Here is a 19,992-nt window from a genome sequence, read left to right as displayed (position 1 = left end):
CCAAAGATGTAAAGGATCTGTATGCTGAAAACTATAGAAAGCTTATGAAGGCAATTGAAGAAGATTTAAAGAAATGGAAAGACATTCCCTGCTCATGGATTGGAAAAATAAATATTGTCAAAATGTCAATACTACCCAAAGCTATCTACACATTCAATGCAATCCCAATCAAAATTGCACCAGCATTCTTCTCGAAACTAGAACAAGCAATCCTAAAATTCATATGGAACCACAAAAGGCCCCGAATAGCCAAAGGAATTTTGAAGAAGAAGACCAAAGCAGGAGGCATCACAATCCCAGACTTCAGCCTCTACTACAAAGCTGTCATCATCAAGACAGCATGGTATTGGCACAAAAACAGACACACAGACCAATGGAATAGAATAGAAACCCCAGAACTAGACCCACAAACATATGGCCAACTCATCTTTGACAAAGCAGGAAAGAACATCCAATGGAAAAAAGACAGCCTCTTTAACAAATGGTGCTGGGAGAACTGGACAGCAACATGCAGAAGGTTGAAACTAGACCACTTTCTCACACCATTTACAAAAATAAACTCAAAATGGATAAAGGACCTAAATGTGAGACAGGAAACCATCAGAACCTTAGAGGAGAAAGCAGGAAAAGACCTCTCTGACCTCAGCCGTAGCAATCTCTTACTCGACACATCCCCAAAGGCAAGGGAATTAAAAGCAAAAGTGAATTACTGGGACCTTATGAAGATAAAAAGCTTCTGCACAGCAAAGGAAACAACCAACAAAACTAAAAGGCAACCAACGGAATGGGAAAAGATATTTGCAAATGACATATCGGACAAAGGGCTAGTATCTAAAATCTATAAAGAGCTCACCAAACTCCACACACGAAAAACAAATAACCCAGTGAAGAAATGGGCAGAAAACATGAATAGACACTTCTCTAAAGAAGACATCCAGATGGCCAACAGGCACATGAAAAGATGTTCAGCGTCGCTCCTTATCAGGGAAATACAAATCAAAACCACACTCAGGTATCACCTCACGCCAGTCAGAGTGGCCAAAATGAACAAATCAGGAGACTATAGACGCTGGAGAGGATGTGGAGAAACGGGAACCCTCTTGCACTGTTGGTGGGAATGCAAATTGGTGCAGCCGCTCTGGAAAGCAGTGTGGAGGTTCCTCAGAAAATTAAAAATAGACCTACCCTATGACCCAGCAATAGCACTGCTAGGAATCTACCCAAGGGATACAGGAGTACTGATGCATAGGGGCACTTGTACCCCAATGTTCATAGCAGCACTCTCAACAATAGCCAAATTATGGAAAGAGCCTAAATGTCCATCAACTGATGAATGGATAAAGAAATTGTGGTTTATATACACAATGGAATACTACGTGGCAATGAGAAAAAATGAAATATGGCCTTTTGTAGCAACGTGGATGGAACTGGAGAGTGTGATGCTAAGTGAAATAAGCCATACAGAGAAAGACAGATACCATATGGTTTCACTCTTATGTGGATCCTGAGAAACTTAACAGGAACCCATGGGGGAGGGGAAGGAAAAAAAAAAAAAAAAAAAAAAAGGACGTTAGAGTGGGAGAGAGCCAAAGCATAAGAGACTGTTAAAAACTGAGAACAAACTGAGGGTTGATGGGGGGTGGGAGGGAGGGGCGGGTGGGTGATGGGTATTGAGGAGGGCACCTTTTGGGATGAGCACTGGGTGTTGTATGGAAACCAATTTGTCAATAAACTTCATATAAAAAAAAAAAAAAAAAAAAAAAGAAAGGATACTCGCAATTTTAACTTAATCAACTGACAAAAAAATGGTATCTGTTTAAAAGGCCCAAATATACATATTTTTAATTGCTGGCTTCAACAGAAAAAATAGGAGGAAAAAGGCAATAAGTGCAAAAACTACTACAATTGGGAATAAGAAATTTTAAATGGCCTAGAAACATTAAAAATCAATCTAAACATTAAAAAAATTTTTTTTGAGAGAGAGAGAGAGAGAGACAGAGCATGAGCGGGGGAGGAGCAGAGAGAAAGGGAAACGCAGAATCCAAAGCAGGCTCCAGGCTCTGAACTGTCAGCACAGAGCCGGACAAGGGGCTGAACTCACGAACTGCAAGATCATGATCTGAGCTGAAGTCAGAGGTCCAACCTACTCAGCTACCCAGGTGCCCCTGGCCAAGAAACATTAAAAATCAGTCTAATCAAGAAGCAAAAAATACATCCTTAAAAAATTAAATGTAATCTCACCTTCCAATATTTCCATTTATCAATACAAAATCACAGAAGTTATTACCTCGGCAGAAAAGATGGTGGCAATAAGGATAATCTTATCATTATTCTTTTTGGTAAAGTACATATTTTCACTTATCTGCTAAGGCCCTACATTAGAAGAATATTTAAGAATTTCCAGTTGAGAAACTCACGCCTAGCACATTTTTTGTAAAATGCTTAAAAGCAAAGTGTGAACTAATCATCTTTCTGGAGGACAATTTGACTCCAGTCAAGAGCCTTAAAATGTAAAAATCAAACAAACTAAATGTCTAGAAATAGAAGATTGATTAAAGAAAAATCCATATGGTAGAATACTACATAGCAGTAAATCTCAAACACATAATGTTGAATTTAAAAAAGGAAGTTATACAATGATGCGCACAGAATTTTCCCATTTATTCAGAGTTTCAAGAACAATCCTACCTATAATCTGTGGATCACAATCAAAATATGATTTTCAATTATTTGCTAAAGGTGAAGAAGAACTATAAGGGGAGAAAAAATTACCAGAGGGTATAGCACCCAGGAAGGGTTAGTACTTTCTTTGTGAAGCTTTTGTTTTGGTGGTGTATATGGAAAGCATGTGTTTAATGAGTTGTAATATAAAATGTATTTCTCACTGAGGATCAATTTAAAGCAAGTTTTAAAGCCACAAGTACTGTTTATATGGTGTAATTTGCCCATTTTTAGCTTGTTGTTCCCAAAGAGGTCCCCTGACTTTGCTCTCTACTGTGTGGCAGAAGCTGTCTTCCTCCTATCTCTAGAAGCTCTCTCAAGTCCACGTAAAGGAGAGCAAGGCCCAGAGAGGGGCCTGCCTAAGTCACACATGCTGATTTCAGTCCCCCTGACTGACAAACAGAATGTCTATTTCATTCCACTCTAGGGAATGCAAGAACATAGCCCTACTCTATAGCCTCAGCCAAATACAATATAAGGAGCTCAACAATCAAAACACATGTGTGGGTGCCTAGATGGCTCAGTCGGTTAAGCTTCTGACTTCAGCTCAGGTCATGATCTCATGGTTCATGGGTTAGAGCCCTGCATCAGGCTCTGTGCTGACAGCTCAGAGCCTGGAGTCTGCTTCAGATTCTGTGTCTCCCTCTCTCTCTGCTCCTCCCCTGCTCATACTCTCTCTCTCTGTCTCAAAAATAAATAGACATTAAAAAAAAATTTTAGGGGTGCCTGGGTGGCTCAGTCGGTTGAGCGTCCAACTTCAGCTCAGGTCATGATCTCGTGGTCTGTGAGTTCGAGCCCTGTGTCGGGCTCTATGCTGACAGCTCAGAACCTGGAGCCTGCTTTGGATTCTGTGTCTCCCTCTCTCTCTGTCCCTCCCCCGCTCATGCTCTGTCTCTCTCTCTCTCTGTCAAAAATAAATAAACATTAAAAAAAATTTTAACATGTGCATTTAATATGGGAAGTTTTGAATGTGGGAGAAGAAGGATATGTTCAATAAAAAAGACTACATTGATATATGTTCACCACTGCATGTAACCGATAATATATAACCAATAGAAAAGAACATTAAGCTGTCAAGGTGAGAGGGTAATTAAATAAAATACTGTATATCCACATAATCAGATCTTTATAGCTATCAAAACCATATTTCCTAAGAATATATAATGATACAAGTAAATGCTATAAGTGTAGCAGTAAATGGGAAAAAAAGATGAAAAAAATGTATGTGATACGATTCCAATTTTGTAAAACAAAATATATATTTAGAGAGAGAGAGAGACTCATAAGAAATATGACAAAATCACTTCAATGTTGCATGTGAAGCTCTTCTAATTTTTTTTTCCAAATTTTCTATTTGGAAAAATACATTTCAAAGATTCAATGAGAAATGGAATTTAAAAATCCCTTATATACACTTTCAGTGTTGGAACTGTGAGTAGATTTTTCTTCTCTCACCTCTCTTGAGAACATCATCATAAGCTGCCCAAGTACAGCAGCCAAACTTTTCCAGTTGTTTCTTTTTTTTTTTTTAATTTTTTTTTTCAACGTTTATTTATTTTTGGGACAGAGAGAGACAGAGCACGAACGGGGGAGGGGCAGAGAGAGAGGGAGACACAGAATCGGAAACAGGCTCCAGGCTCTGAGCCATCAGCCCAGAGCCCGACGCGGGGCTTGAACTCTCGGACCGCGAGATCGTGACCTGGCTGAAGTCGGACGCTTAACCGACTGCGCCACCCAGGCGCCCCCAGTTGTTTCTTAATTTACAGAGGAAACAGATTCATGATAAAAGTTCCCAAGAAACAGAAAACATTCTAGAAAATCAAATACTACATTGAAACAACTGATCAATTAATCAATTAAAAGCATGCTATTATTTATTTGTTCCCTAGGAATATGTTAAATGCTATGAAGTAGGAAAGCAATATAATGCACAGTCTCTGTTGAGTCCCGGTAGGCTTTCTTACATATCATCTCATTTAAAGAGTGGTGATCCAGATAAAGAATCAGGATACAATAAACACACAAAACAAATGTGCATGTGGGTGTATTAATCAGTAAGATGTAATAAGTGCTAAATGGTACCACACAGTGCAGTACACAGGCAGGGCTAACATATATACTCAGTCAACAAAATGATATGTGCTGAAATTGGCAGGAAGTACATATAAAGAAACACACAGACCTTGAAGGATGGGTGGAATCAACAGAAGTGCAGAGAAGCACAGACGATTCCAAGCAAGAGGAATGTCCTCTGCTTGTCCTCGCAGAGAAAACACATGAGATGAGGGACTTCCTGTGTGATGACACTAGTTTTCAACATCAGACGATCAAGATGCCAGCCTAGGACCCGTGTACAGTCCCAAAGCTCAGAGAGCAAGCCCACCTCACCAAAGTCTGGAGAATATGCCTGAGAGACCCTAAAACAATCTGGAAGGGCTATGGTATTTTTAGGATATTGCTTTTCACACTTTTCAGTGATATTCCCCTCCACAGAGAGCAGATAAGATTACTCCTTGGGGGACTGAGGAGTGTTTCATCTTTAAAAACCTTGCATTTGTGCATCCAGTAAAATGCTTCTCCTAATCTTTGTGTAAAATTGGAGCTCCAGGTAGATGAGCCATGCTTATCTTAGCACACTCCAGCACCAACTAAGTTAAAAAAAATACATACATACATATATATTATGTATGTATGTTACATATATATACACACATGTGTATATGCATATTTATATATATGGCATATATATAGGTCTAACTCAACACGTTTTATGATTTTCCCTCCTATTCCATCCTGCCAGACATAAGGAGCCATTCTACCATTAACCAGGCCACTAGGCTGTCATTTAAACACTGTGCTTGCATCTGACCCACGCAGCCTTTTTCTATCTTTTTCAGACATTGTTGAGCATCAGGCACTTGGCTACCAGATAGTATTCTCCAAGTGGCCCTTTGATATGCAGCAAAATAATGTTTCACCTTTAAATTCTGAATGCTGGCTTTGCTGCTCTGCTCCCCCAGCCTCTGAGTACACACTACTTTTTTATTCATTTTTCTTAGGACTCCTTGATTTCCTTTGGAGGCAGGGAACACATGTTATTTGACTTTGATTCACACCACCACCTCTCAGTTTTGCATGTGCTGTATGACTCTGCTCACTTCACTCTGCATTCAGTAGTCTGGAATACTACTTGTGAAGCCTCAGCCCAACACAGACAGAGGCACTTGCAAACACAGAGAACACTATCTGAGAACATTCAGTGACATGACGTGGTTTTAAGTTTTGTTAGCCCCACCATAATCTTTACCAACTCCCTCCCAAGCTCCCTCCCCATAATATTCTGTTCATGCCATGCCACTGAACTTCAATCCAAATGCAGTAGCCCCCTCCCAATCAGATCATTAGCCATAAGTCCCCTGAAGGTGCCGTACACAAGGTCCTAGTGGGAATGGGAAAAAAGGTTGAATACAACCAGATTTAAAACCCAGCTACAGTACTTTAGACTTGATGCAACAGACAATAAGGAACTATGGTAGGCTCCTCAACAAGGAAATACTTGATACAGTGATAGATCAAAAAGATTGATCTCCATGAAACTGAATTCATTTCAAACGTGAATTAAACTTTTCTAAGAAATGAGTCTAAATAATGAACTAAATAACAATGAAGTGTTAGTAATGAAGGAACTGATGGTTTTTATTTTTTAAATTCCATTCTGGGATAATTAAGGGATAAATCAGTTCAAATGAAAGATGTCACTGTTATTAAAACTTCATTCATTTATTGAATTACATTTCATGTGAACAGAGTTATTTTAAGATTATTCGATTATCATATAAGTCAATGTCATTTCCAGTTTTCGGAAAATTGATATTAATGCCTTGTCACTGAAAATGTAACTCAGTTTATCAAACTAATTTCTCAGAGGCCACCTGATAGCCACCAGATGGCAACCTGCACTGATGTCAAATTCGAAATTTAAGTTCTGGATTGCCCTGCAACTATGCATTATCCCTCACCATCCCGCTGGGTTCCGTTAAAATCATAAAACCCAAAGGCTTTCCACTACTTTCCTAAATTCCATTTGAACAAAATGAAATATGTTCTATCCACAATGCTTACGATAATTAAGGTATTTTTTTTTCTTAATAGGAGTCTATCTGGAAATAGCACAATATGGAACGATCATTAATAGGCCTGTTATGGTACTTGAGTAAACGCCTATCAAGAGCAGGGGCACACATTAGTAAATTTCCTAAAGAAAATCCATTTTCATTTCAAATTCTGACATTTTATTTAGAAAAATTACATCCTTTCTTTTAATTATTTCAGTAAACATAATGAGGGTATTGCTAACTACACCTCAGAGTACTTTATTTTCTCCATTTTTTTTAGTAATATGAGTCTACTTGTAATTAAAGGCGCACTGCATTCATGATGCCGAGGGTCTCCAAGGGAAACACTTAATGTCCACCTCATAATATTATGCCACAATTACATGCACAGAAGACTTTTTAATAATCTTTGTTTCCTAATTTAGTTTTGATTGGCTCTGAAATCCACAGCAGCTCTCAAGGGCTCCCATTTCCACAGTCATCAGCACTGCTGCACCATCAATTGTACAAACGCACATGACTTCTTCCGTCTGTGGGCTTCCTTTCAAAGCTTCTGTTTAACTTATCCAGAAAATTAGCTGCAGGCTGGAGATAATTGCAGATAATTTTGCCATTTTTAAGCCACTGGGGTGTTGCGTGCAGATATGACAGCTAAGTTTGTCTAAACACAAAGAACAAGTCATAGCTTTGTGTTGTCACTTCAGCTTTACACACGGGTTCAGATCATCCTATTTGCTCTTTATGCAAATTGAAACAAATTGTCGTCACTGGATGATCCATGTTTTCTGACAAAGCTGTGCTATGTGAAGCTTTTATGTGGCTGGAAGAAGGACATGATCTATACTAACATATTACCCCAGCCTAAAAAACAAAAAGCCTAATCTATGCTTCTATGCTTCAGATTCTTCCTCCTTAGCAGAGATATTTCTTGGGCCACCAACAACTTAAAAAGAATACATTAAATTAAAAAGAAGATGTATGATCTCAACATATACAATTCATATATATTAGTCTCAATATACACAATTCATATAGATGTGTGTATATGTGTATATGTTTCCCCTATTTTACTGTCATGAATAGGAACGGCAGAGTTCTCCCATAAAATTTATGTTCACAAATACTGGTAGTACTAATATACAGCAATTTAAAACCACTATATATTAAAGAGTTATTAAACAGGTCATCTGGGTTAGCAAGCTGAGATCTATTGTCAAACAGAATCACGTGGCCCTTTTTTCCCTAAAATTTCACCATAAACTATATGCTGCATTCCTGGATAGTCACAGCCACATAATGATGGAGCAAGTGCAGAAAGCGGCAACACTGACTCTTAACACATTGCCAATGAACTTCAACTTTATACAAATCAGCCAGGGGAATTTCAGGGTATTTCTCTCATCAAATGTGCCCTTAGTGTTCAGAATTGTTATACTCACAGCTAATAAGGGTGTCAGTAACTGAGCAGGTGATTTCTGAAACCATTTTGCAGCAAACATTTACATATAAGGGCTAAGTAGTGATTGTGCTTATGTGGCAGCAACGCTGATGTAATGGGCCATAACGACTCTGGGGGAGCAGGAAGGGATGGATGTGTGTGTCAAGGAGGAAAGTGTGAAAATCATAACACAAATGACTTTATGGATTCCCATTAGACCTTGGGCTAGGGAGCACCTAAACAGGTCTGATATGACAGCATCCTGAGACAGCTTTACAGCCTGGTGTCAGGAACCCTTACACTAAAGAGTTTTATGGAAAATCCAAAACTACAGAGAGGAAGTGTTGCCCTATTAGGCCATTATCATTGACTTGGCATATAATATGCATACAAATAGCCCCAAAGTATGTGCTTAAAGGATAGATTATTAAATCTGTTCTGCCAATCATATGCATATTAAGGAGTCCAAATTAGGCACTGATAGGTAACATCGCACAAATCGTACACTCTCCCTTGAAAAACGTTTCTGCTCTGTGACAAGTTTACATGCACCAAGGCTTCCAAATATCTGCCTCATACTCAGATGTAGCCTTTGAAAAGGCGGTCTTGTAGATCTTGGGGTAAACATACAAAGTATACATATTATTGCACTTGAGAAAGTTGAGGGATATCACTTTAATTCTTTTTTCTCTCTTGGTCTCTAACATCACATAGCTAGGGAACTGGTAGGGAACTGACTTGCTTAAAGACCTTACACCATGTGCTGTGAAAGGCATGAGAAGCATGAGAAGTTCTGTAATGTGCCCTTTCCCACTCATGATCGGAAAGAGAGGCACACTAAAGACACCCAGTCAATAAACCCTTCCCCAAAAGGACAGGAACAGTGCCGAACTTGCCTTTTCTTGCCAGGGGCTGAGATCAGGAAAGCTGCATATTTAAATTACAGGTTGAACACACTATACAGGACCCATGCAAGTGGAAACGGCATGCTGCAGAAAGATGTCTGCTCTTTTACTTCAATCTGTAAATTATTAAACAATTCCAGAAGAGGCATATTGCTACAAGTGTCATGCAAACCAATATATAGAGCTAGAGTGTTCTTCATAATATGAAGAGTTGGCCCAGAACTCATTCTCTGCTGTGAGGAGTGCACAACTTATCACCTGCACAGCAATTTCACTCCAAATTTGCAATGAGATCTTAAATTTGACCTTTTATGAGAGATTATCAAAGACCTTATGCAAAGCCAACAAAACGTCCCTGCTCTTTTACAGATTTATTATAGTTTTGCTAATGTGTTTGAATGAAGTACTCTTCTAGAAGTCTCTGGTTTCTAAAATGTACGTTTTTTTGGTTTTTTGGTTTGTTTTTTGTTGTTTTTTTTTTTGCAAAGCACATACCTGTTTCCCAGACAGACGGGTCCTCTCTTTGAAATATTTAGTCTTTCAGGGCACTTTAGTCATTGTGACACCTAATAGCCAAGATCTTTTTCTCACCCTCCACAAAATCAGGTTTAGACTATAATTCAAACCAGTCCCCAAAGGCACTTCTGAAAAATGGCAAGCCGTTAGCTTTTAGGTAAAAACACTCTTTATTGCTCAAAATTGTTTCCTGTTACAAAACCTTTTCCACAGTGCTAGGTCTAAGATGATCTTATGCTAATTTAACTCACTGGGGACTGTGAACAGATGCTACTTTGATTAATAGTTTCACTATCCTGAAAATGCCAGGCCGGGTTCAAGATAATAAAGTCAGATAAGAATACTATTAAAATCTGCCATATGATTATATCTGTTACGTGGGGGAAAATGGGATCACAATTCCTCTACCAAATAAAGACCGCCTGTGATAAAAAAAAAAAAAAATGACATAAACCAAATGAACACACTATCTGGACTCTCTAGCACCTTCATTTACATCAGCTTAATCACCAAACTCATGACTAGTACCTTTAGGTAAACTTTCAACCATGTCCTTAGTGAAAATCCCATGTGTCACTCCAAAGTTCTCCTTGCACATAACATTTAACTTTTCACCCCGGAAAAGACTGATGTACACCACGAAAACAATGAATTCTTTAACTTGGCCTCTCAAAAGGATAGTATCTGAATTTGTATGACGAGGTCATTACTTTTCAGCAAATATGCTTTCAACATTCCAACACTCTTATTTAAAATACTCATAGAAAACCAGGACCCTTGAAAATAAGGACCCCACATGAGTTGACAAAGAAGACTTTTCTGGAGGCATTACCTCCTCTCTTCTTTGCTTCTCTTCTCACTGACCTCCTAACCAAGGACTTCCACATCACATCAGTTTCCTGATGAGGAAAACCATGAACTCTAACCTAGCCTTGAACAATGAACCTCAAGGGTGGCCCTATACAGGCATGTGAAGAGAACTTTGTTTTTCTAAAGTTGGTTTACCAATGGATTTTATCCTTTACTATAAGACATTTGGCCTAATCATATTCCCAGACTCCAATCTGAAACTGAACCCAGCCGAACTCTTTCTTTTCTCAGTTATATACAGTATGCCTGTTTCAGTGGAAGCTTGGGTTTGTAAGGAAGGCAGAAGGCACGTTCCAGTGCATGAATCACCCTGCGAATCGTAATCCCAGGTCCTGCAAACCTCCACCGAGAAGAAGGCTAGCCTATTAGCACCAATCTGCCACCAGCAGATTCAGCTCATTGCTTGAGTTTTCACACTCACCACATCTGTACACGTAAATGACATGCCTCCACTTAATATGAAACATTCTATTCAAAAGGGTTGCCTCACCATTGCACAGAATGTCTCAGGAGGGTCTCCACAGGTAATGTCCGGAGGATCCAGTTTTACTTTCAGATATTTGGTCATGTCCGTGGATTCCGGCTGACAGGCCATGTAATCCCAAACTTTCCCTTCTTCTGTGTAAATCTGAGTCTTACACACATCGTAATGTCCCCATACCAAAGGGTAGGGCTGCATCACTGAGGACACTGTAACCCAAAGGGCATGAATTGACAGGAATCTTGACAAATACATCTCTAAATTCTTGGCAATCTTTGTGGTAATAAAGCAGGGTTTGCTTATTTGTGATCTATGTCCCTTTTACATATACATATATGTGTATATGTAGGTAAGTCTATATATTAAAAAAAAAAAAAAGAGGATGAAATCTCAATGTAGATTCCAAATCTAAAAGCCAAGGGTTGATATTGTGCGTGTTCAGGTATATCGAGGATTTGGGTGGAAGTCTAACATACTTGTGCGGTAGGCATCACCAACAACGTGCAGCTTTTTCGTTGTCCTAGAACGTATCTATTACACTCAGGTCTAGTTTGGTTTTTGTAAAAGATGTCCAGGAGCAAAAGATGATTTAGCGATGTGATGGCTCTGCCGTTGTACATCCGATAACCCTGGGTGATCCTCAGTGCTCGTGGCTCACAAGGGATGCTCAGATGTACTGATAGTATCTGAAGCAAAAGGATGAGTGTCTATAGCCCGGTGTCTGCTTCTCATCAATCATTCTTTCCTTCTGGCACCAACACCCTTTAAGAAACAGGAAGAGTAAAAGTTATTGCCCCAGAATCGATGCATTACAAAATGTTTGATATGTTGACATTTGGGAGGGTTGATGCAATATAAAGCAAATTGGTGTAATATGGATAACCTTTACGCCGATGCTTTGCTAGAATGAGCAAACCACAGAAATCATTCACATTGGAGAGAATTTTGATACGAAGGACTTAACTCTTCCGTAGCAAAGACAGATGTGCATGTTCCAGGTGAGTTACAGGTTTTCGCTTCAAAAATCATATTTCCATCTTGACAAAACTGAGAGCAGGCAGCTAGATTTAAACATTTCTCATGGATTGCAATGCTAGAAAATCTTACAGGAGAACAATGGGGGAAAATGAACGCTTTTATAACAATGACAAAGAAGTGACAACTACTTGTATGCCTTTTGTCTATTGGCAAAGAGACCCTAAAAATCTCTAAATTCCTTGTACATTTCTTAGCTTTTGTTAGCCCGAGTGAAAAACTGGCATTGTTGGCACAAGGCTGTCCCTCTGGATTTGCTCATTATATGGAAGAATTTAGCCTCTTTTGTTTAGTTGCATTTAGTGATAAAGATAACTTGGCTCTCTGGAAAAAATACTCAAAAATAAAACCAAAGGAGCAAATTTTCCTTTCATAAGAATTTTCTATTTTCTTACATCTTTTTATAGCCATTACATCTGCATTTGCACTTACTTTTTGTAACAGAAGAGAATTTGTCCCAAAGGCAAATATTATACGCTGCCTTAAAACTAAAAGCTCTGTAGTAAAATGCACAATTTAAAATGCACATATAAAAACAGCTGAGGGTGAGTTAACAGGCCATGAAGCAGAATAATATGGCACTAATTCTAACAGAAAATAAAAATTACTGTTTAAAAGTACTTTTGGTCAACCGATAATGCAGCCTACATAACTATGAGTACTAGTCATTGGTGAGTTTAACTGGCAACTTTTCTCTTTAGAGATCACTGTCCAAATCTAAACAAAAAATAACATTTGGAACCCAGGTGTAAAAAAGAGGTATTTGTGTAATTAGTTGGTTCATCATGTCACAGTCCCAATAATTAACTATTTTTTAAACAATTGAAAAGGACAAAAAAGGCCACAGTTTAGAAAATACCATTACAGACCCTTTAATTCACATTAAGCAGTTTAAATAGGGAAGTTCACTATCTTCAAACAATCTTGTAAAAGGAATTCAATATATTTAAATAATGCACCATCTTAAAATGAACTAAGCCACAGAGACTATGAAATGCCAAGGGATGGCTGAATAGTGTTTCCATAGCAAAGTAATTTATAATAATTGCTTTATGGATGCAAGTGCAATTTTCATTATATTCAATTCATAAAATGTTATCATCCAGCTGCAATTTGTGATATTTTCTATTAGGAAAAGTGTTGAATATTTGGGTTCCTACGAAGCAATAATTAGCAGTTTGTCTAAACATGTATAAACTGCTGATTTGAATCTGCCTCCTCCTTGTGACATAAAGACTATACTATACCGTGTTGGGCACATTTTGATATCTTAAGCTAAAAAGAAAAAACATCACAGAGAAGCATGTGTTGTGGCTAGCACAGCCTTCTGCTTTTTCAGATTTGGTGGTAATTTTAAGTTGATATTTTAAGAAACATCCAACAATTTAACAATTAATAATCTGAAAAGGTTGTGAAAATAATACACATGCACATTTTCTAGATGCATTTTCAACTGTGTGTACTACTTTGTTATCACAAGAAGACTCTCATGGGGTGTAGGGGAGCTGGGCATCACAACAGACAGCAGAAGTGTAAAATCTACTAGACTAGAACTTATTAACTTCAATTCTTAATTTCAAATATTTAGCAACTTATTTATCAAGAACAATATAATCTTGAAGGCCAGGAATGGACTGCTCTGAGTGTGAACCAAGTGAAAATTATGAATCAGTTTTTAATACTGTTTTTCAAATGTGACCTTAAGTATATATTTGAATGCTCTCGGAGCTTAATCTTCAGTTTTTTTGTTAAACAGTAAATGTTATCCCCTAATCTATTTATGTCTTATATCCCTTTCTTTATCCACATTTTGCCTTACTACAACCACAAAATAAAGGATGACCAGGTGGCTGTACGTGAAAAATTTGGACACTAACGAAATGTATGTGAGCCTGTTACTGTTTCATGATACAACAGCAATCCCAATAGAACGGATTCTCATTAAAGTATAGCAGAATTATAATGATGGTCATTACACAGAATTATGGACTACACCATTGATCGAATTTAGAGCACTGACAAGGAAAAACGCAGAGGAGTGCAAGATATTTGAATATTAGGCAGTTGCAGGACTGTGCGACAGACATTCTTGACAAGAAGCAGCCAATTATAGCTTAAATTTCTGGCACATAACCAGTTGTGATTAATAGTTTTCCATTACATTACAGACATATTATTAATGTATTAAAAATGTCAAGCTTTGGCAAGCACTAATATGGCATGGCTCAGTTAGTCTGCAGAATTTACATTTAATGAGCTCCCATTGACACAGAAAAAGATATTGACCACGCATATTACAGATCAGGAGCAGAGGGTCACTAAGCTGTTCTTTAACATAATTGCTTAATTTCATTCTAATTTTTGTATTTGTAGCATGTATTCTAGTGTGTATTCTTTATATAAGGTCTCCTTACTTTTTTCAGTGCCACATACACTTCAAAGAAAATCCTCTTAGTTTAAAATTAGTAAGAAATTAAATTTGTGAACTGTCATGACACACAGTGGGAAAGGAAGCCTCTGTCAAAATGGAAAAGTTGCCATTAAAGTATAATTATGGAGTTTTCAAAGAAAACAAAATGATATGAAAATAGAATATTGTTTACCCCCTAACCTCTATTGTCTTAATGGCACTGGTTCCCATCTGGCTATGCTTTCAACCAGGTTAAAATCATTATTGCTTCTTAAAAGCTAGGTCATCACAGCAAATATCGAAGCAAACGGATTATGACAAAGACAGTCAATGACATATTTGAAGGTTTAATATATAGTAAACCAACCCCTTCTGGCCCATAACTGAACTGATTGCCAAATAATATGGGCTTTCAATTGTATCAGGTGTCTGCATCACCTAAATGTGAGCAGCTTCAGAAGAGCTCTGGGCAGCCCCAGTTCTAGTTCTTTGCTTTGCAAATCTTGGAAACTCACTGTACTCAAATAATGCCATCATCTCTACCTACACACTAAAGTACTGAGAAGTCCTCTTTGATAAAAAATAACCACTAATATGCTATGAGAACTCCAAAGACTCTCACTGGTATATAAATGTGCAGAGCCAATGTAAAAACATAAAATTATGTCATGTCCTCAAGTTGACAGATATTACTGATCTGTACTAAAATGGGCTATAACATGGCTTTGCATCCATGAGACATCTTTCTCCAGGCTTCTGTAGCTAATTCCCTTCCACCTTGGATCAACTTTGCATAAGATCTTTCACAGGCCCTTTCCCTCACTAGAAGAGAAGTCTTACAAAATATTACACGGAAGTAATAATGATCAAAATTATAGACAATTATATTCTAAAAACAATCGCCAATTTCATCAACTGAGAGAAAAATATTGACAGTAAATCTGTTAACTCCAGCTCATTCGTTTTATTATATAATTTCACTAGGAGGTGGGGTTGGTGGTAGTAGGCTATTTATTCCATAAATATTCAGCTATTCAGGGGCACCTGAAATAGACAGCTATTGACTCATTCCTCATAGACATTAAGACTTTTATAAATATGCATGTTTCTGAATGGGAAGGAACAAAAAGAACATGGACTATCATCACATCTCATTGAGTGAAAAGTATAAAGAGATAAAGATATTACCCAAATTCTATAACCCACCAAAATTAGCAGATTCAAACACTGTCATAATGAGATGGACTAGACAAGACATTTAAGATATACTGAATGCTCTTTGCATTTATTTATTTGTTGTGAAGAAAGCATTTCCTAGTCATCTTAATGGAAAACATTTGCTTCTATCCTTTTGCTAACTGTCTCTCAAAATGTAAGGAATTTAACATGTATTACAACGCCATTGGCATATCTTATTCATTCTTGATTGGGTATTATGAGCAACTGCCTATCATGAGATTCTTAATAAAACCAAATAGCACACCTTCGTATTTGAAAAATCTCGGTTTTCACAGACAGAAGAATGATTAGAGAAATCAGATAGCATATACTTGGCAGGATGTTTGGGGATGGGATAATAATAAAAATTATTTCAGAATCAGTTAAGCCTAGAAGAAATCTGGGGTTTCATTCCCATACAACAGCAAATCTTGCCTTCTTACATAGGGAAGTTCAGACATCCAAGGTTTCAAACACACATTTAAGAAAATGTACACCCACCTGAAGTTCTGAAACAAAACTCTGGATTCTGAAGATGAAATTATTTTTTTAAAGTATGCTACATCTCTTACTGACCTATAATATGATACACACACACACAGACACACACACACACACACACATACACACACACACACATACATTTTTGTTAACACAATAATTGACTTTCTGAGTTGCATGAAATTTTTTCTCTCCAAGCGCCCTGATGCTCTCGTAACTCCAAAACTCTCCAAATCTTTACAACACTTAGAAAACATATCAACTAAATGTGTAATGGTTTAATTCTTTGACATATTTTTTTTTCAGAATAATAATGGAAGCAGACAAGTAGTTGCACCAACTGCAAATATACAAAAGGAAACTGCAAAATACATTGGCTTCCTCCTAAAAAAGCTAACCTGAATCACTTTAACACACATGCCCTGTGAAAGCTGACAAAACAAAAATTTCAATAGAAAAAAAAAAAGCTTTGTGTGCAAATAAATTGTTTTCTTACAAAATTTTAGGATTATATCTCTTAAATTTCACAGTAGGAAGTATCACCAAATTAATAGCCAGTATGTGGAATTCTGAATGCCCTAATGTTGGTCTTTAGTGGCAAAACAGATGTCACTTCATGGCTTCCAGAAGAGAAAAGGAAATACATCCCTTACGTTTATAAACTGTAACAACATTAAGTGTAAAACACTTGATGCATTTTTTTCCCTTTGTATCCTTATCCACATGCAAAGGCCCAAATTTTATCTTCATGAAAAACTGAAAGTTGCTTATCTTCCAAAAGAATCTTGGACAGTTATTGAACGGCCTTTCCTTTGCCAAAGAGATAAGGGCCGGGGGGGGGGGGGGGGAGGATAAGACATTCAAAGTGATACAGTTCAAAATACTTAAAGAAATCTGAGGTTGCTAATTCCCCACAGGTTAGAGATACTCTCAAGGTCTAGGCAAATCAGAAAAACCTGGTCCCGTCTCCGGAAAAGACAATTTCTGGGAAACTTTTTCTAACAAGCTTAACCATTATGTAAATTTGAATAAAGCATTTTGTTGGAGGATCTTTCTGGGTAGTCCCCCACCACCACCACCATTTCTGTAAGATAGGAAAACTTTTAGTGTTTTCAGTCATAAAATAGGGCCTTATTTCTAGAGCAATACGAGTGCCAGATATGCCATATGCTTGGTGGAATTCTGAATCTTACTCAGAATTTTCCATTCCAAAGACTGACAAACTGTTATAATAACGAGGGGCTCCATTACCGTTCTGAGTGCAGAGAAGAATGGAGGGGGAGTTGGGTAACAAAAGCCTCTACTCTCTGGAAATCTATACCTGATGCGACGATGGGAACGCAACCTCCGACTTCTCCAAATAAAGTTCCTTTAAAATCCCCGCTAGGAATTTTCCTGCAAGCCCTGCAAGATGACAACCTAAGTGGATGGGGTGGAGGGTGGAGGTCCCCGGGTGAGGTTACTAGAATAAACAGCAGAGGGCGCAGTTTCTTTTTTTATCGAACTTTTCGCGTGTATGAATCACTTAATTGGTTATTTTGGGCCCAATAATATTCGGGATTATTTGTATTATATATAGATATCCACAGATCCATATAGGACAGGAATTCAGTGTCCCTAGACGATTGCGCCAACCGGTTAATGTCATGCCACCAAAGAATCTGAGCAAAATATTCCACACAGCATTCCTACATCAAGTCTTTCCCTCTTTGAATTTTCCCTTCTCCCCAGCTGCACACCACGGGATAGTAATGCTTTAATCTCGCACCAATAACGGAGATTAAAAGAAAGAGACTTCAAAAGCTCTCAGTGTGGCCACCGGCTCCACAGGGCCGACAAGAGGGCAAGTTTTCTCCCCAAGCAAAGACAATTGGCAAAAGGAAAAAAAAGAATCCTCTGGCGCGTTGTGTGTGGCCAGGTGTGTGCGCGTGAGAGGGGGAGCGCGCAGGGTGCCCGTCCGTGCGTCCGCCGAGGCACAGACCCCGCGCCCGGGCTCCGGAGGCAACACTCACAGACACGTAACCCGCTCGGGGCGCACACCCAGGAAGACTCGCGTGTGGGTGTGAGAGTGTGCGGGTTGTGTGCGCGCCGCAGCTCCGCGCGCTGCCTCCTCAAGGCGCTTCGCAAAGTTCCTCGCCCACCCGGAGCCTCCCTCCCGCCTGTGGATCACAGGGGCGGGGTGGGGGGGAGGGGGGCGGAGGGAGGGAGCCCGGGGTTGGGGGTGGGGGGAGAGGGGCCAAGACGAGACGCGCGGGTCTCCGGAGGAGGGGGACGCCGGCTGCACTTACCGTGTGGCCCGCTTGCCCTTGCGCCGGCCGGGAGCCGACCGACGGCGCGGGGCGGCGGCCCTGCCCAGCCGGGTGCGCCTCGGGCGGCGGCCGCAGCAGCGGAGCCCGCGGGCGGCGCACGGGCGGGCGGCGGCAGCTCCCGCCGAGCCTCCTCCCGGGCGCGTGGGGAGCGAGAGGGGTGGGGTGTGGACCTGAGCCGCCGCCGCCGCAGCAGCAGCAGCCCCGGGGTCCCGCTCGCGCCCGGCCCGCCGTGGGAGAGGACTCTGCGGACCCCCAGCCCCGCGCCGGCCCGCCACTCCCCGCCGCTTAATTACCTTGGTCGCGGGCCCCAGAGGGGGAGCCTCCTGCGCGTCGCCCCCTCTCGGAGCCCTCGCCGAGAGGGGGAATTCCTTTCCGTTGACGTCCTCTTCCGAAATGCAAAAGATCAGTGACTTTGACAGGTAGATGAGGGGGAGGGAGCAGGGGTGGGCGGAGAGGAAGAGAGGATGAGAAAGGTGCCTCTCCCTCCAAAAATATAGTGATATTAATAATGAAATCGCAGCCTTCGGGAGGTCTTGCCAGCCCAGTCCCCCGCTTGCCGGCTCTCCTCCGCTCCTCCTCGCGCCACTGCCTCTGCCACTTCTCGCCTTAAACTTTTACTGGGGGATTTTTTTTTTTCTATTTCTATTTTTTTTCTCTCCTTTTTTTTTTTTTTTTTTGTAATTTTTTTTTTTTTTTTCAGCTGCAGGACGATTTCCTGATTCCTGGGGATCAGAACCAGCGGCCGGGCGGTTCTACCCCGCTTGGCACAGCTTTCATTTTATTTCAGATGAAGACGTTGAGCTTAGTCAGAAGGGACATAAATCAGGACAATTAGCATTGGCGCCAAGAAGATCCTCTAGTAACAATTTCGCCCGGGCTTCCTTCGCGCATTCCTCCACTCAAGTCAGAAATGTCACTGCACATAGCGTTGATGGCTGTGAGACGCGACGCACCCAAAGTCCATTTGATGAAATATACATGGCCCACGACGCTTCTGGATTGCGGTTCCCGGGCTCCCCGCCCCCGCCCGCGGCGCCTGGCCGGAGCGGCTCCGAGCGGGCAGCAAGCTCTCAGCAAACTTAGGGGTGCGTGCAAATTAAAGAGTGAGCGTGAGGGCCGGTGAAGAGAGAGAAAGAAGCGAGCCCCGGGAAGCCGCAGCCCTCAGAGGGGTGGCTCGAACGTTTCACTTAAAAGCAGATCTTCTGCAACTGCCAGCAAGTGGAAGGATTGCAAACCTTACGCTACCTCGAGACCTGGGCGCTCCGAGCGGTCCTAACTCCGTCCCGTTCGCTGTTGCTGCGGCTGCTCCCGCCGCCCGTGCCGCCGCTCCACGACCTCCCAGCGCTGAGGCTCTGAGACCACCCTTCACCTCCCCACACCCAGCTCGCCCACGGAAGCGCCCTTTCCAGTAACTCTTCACGTACCATCCACTCGAGCCCCCGCCCGTCCCATTCCTCGCTGCTCCTTCTCCTC

At 40.4% G+C, this 19,992-nt stretch overlaps 1 protein-coding gene across 4 annotated transcripts in view; it reads right to left on the bottom strand.

The window, feature by feature from the left end:
• The window catches only part of NTNG1 (netrin G1), a 332,598-nt gene extending 321,188 nt beyond the window's left edge, over positions 1-11,410 (bottom strand). For all 4 annotated transcript variants that reach the window (XM_030327471.1, XM_032594348.1, XM_030327473.1 and 1 more), the window contains exon 1: positions 11,056-11,410. In XM_030327471.1, coding sequence (XP_030183331.1) covers positions 11,056-11,301 — 246 coding nt within the window. In that variant the 5' untranslated portion in view covers positions 11,302-11,410. The remainder of the gene's footprint in view (positions 1-11,055) is intronic.
• Positions 11,411-19,992: the final 8,582 nt, after the last annotated feature.

This window comes from Lynx canadensis, chromosome C1, assembly GCF_007474595.2.
Source record: "Lynx canadensis isolate LIC74 chromosome C1, mLynCan4.pri.v2, whole genome shotgun sequence".
Classification (NCBI taxonomy): Eukaryota; Metazoa; Chordata; class Mammalia; order Carnivora; family Felidae; genus Lynx; species Lynx canadensis.
Note: the sequence above shows the minus strand (reverse complement) of the source record. Positions and strands in the feature narration are given on the sequence as shown.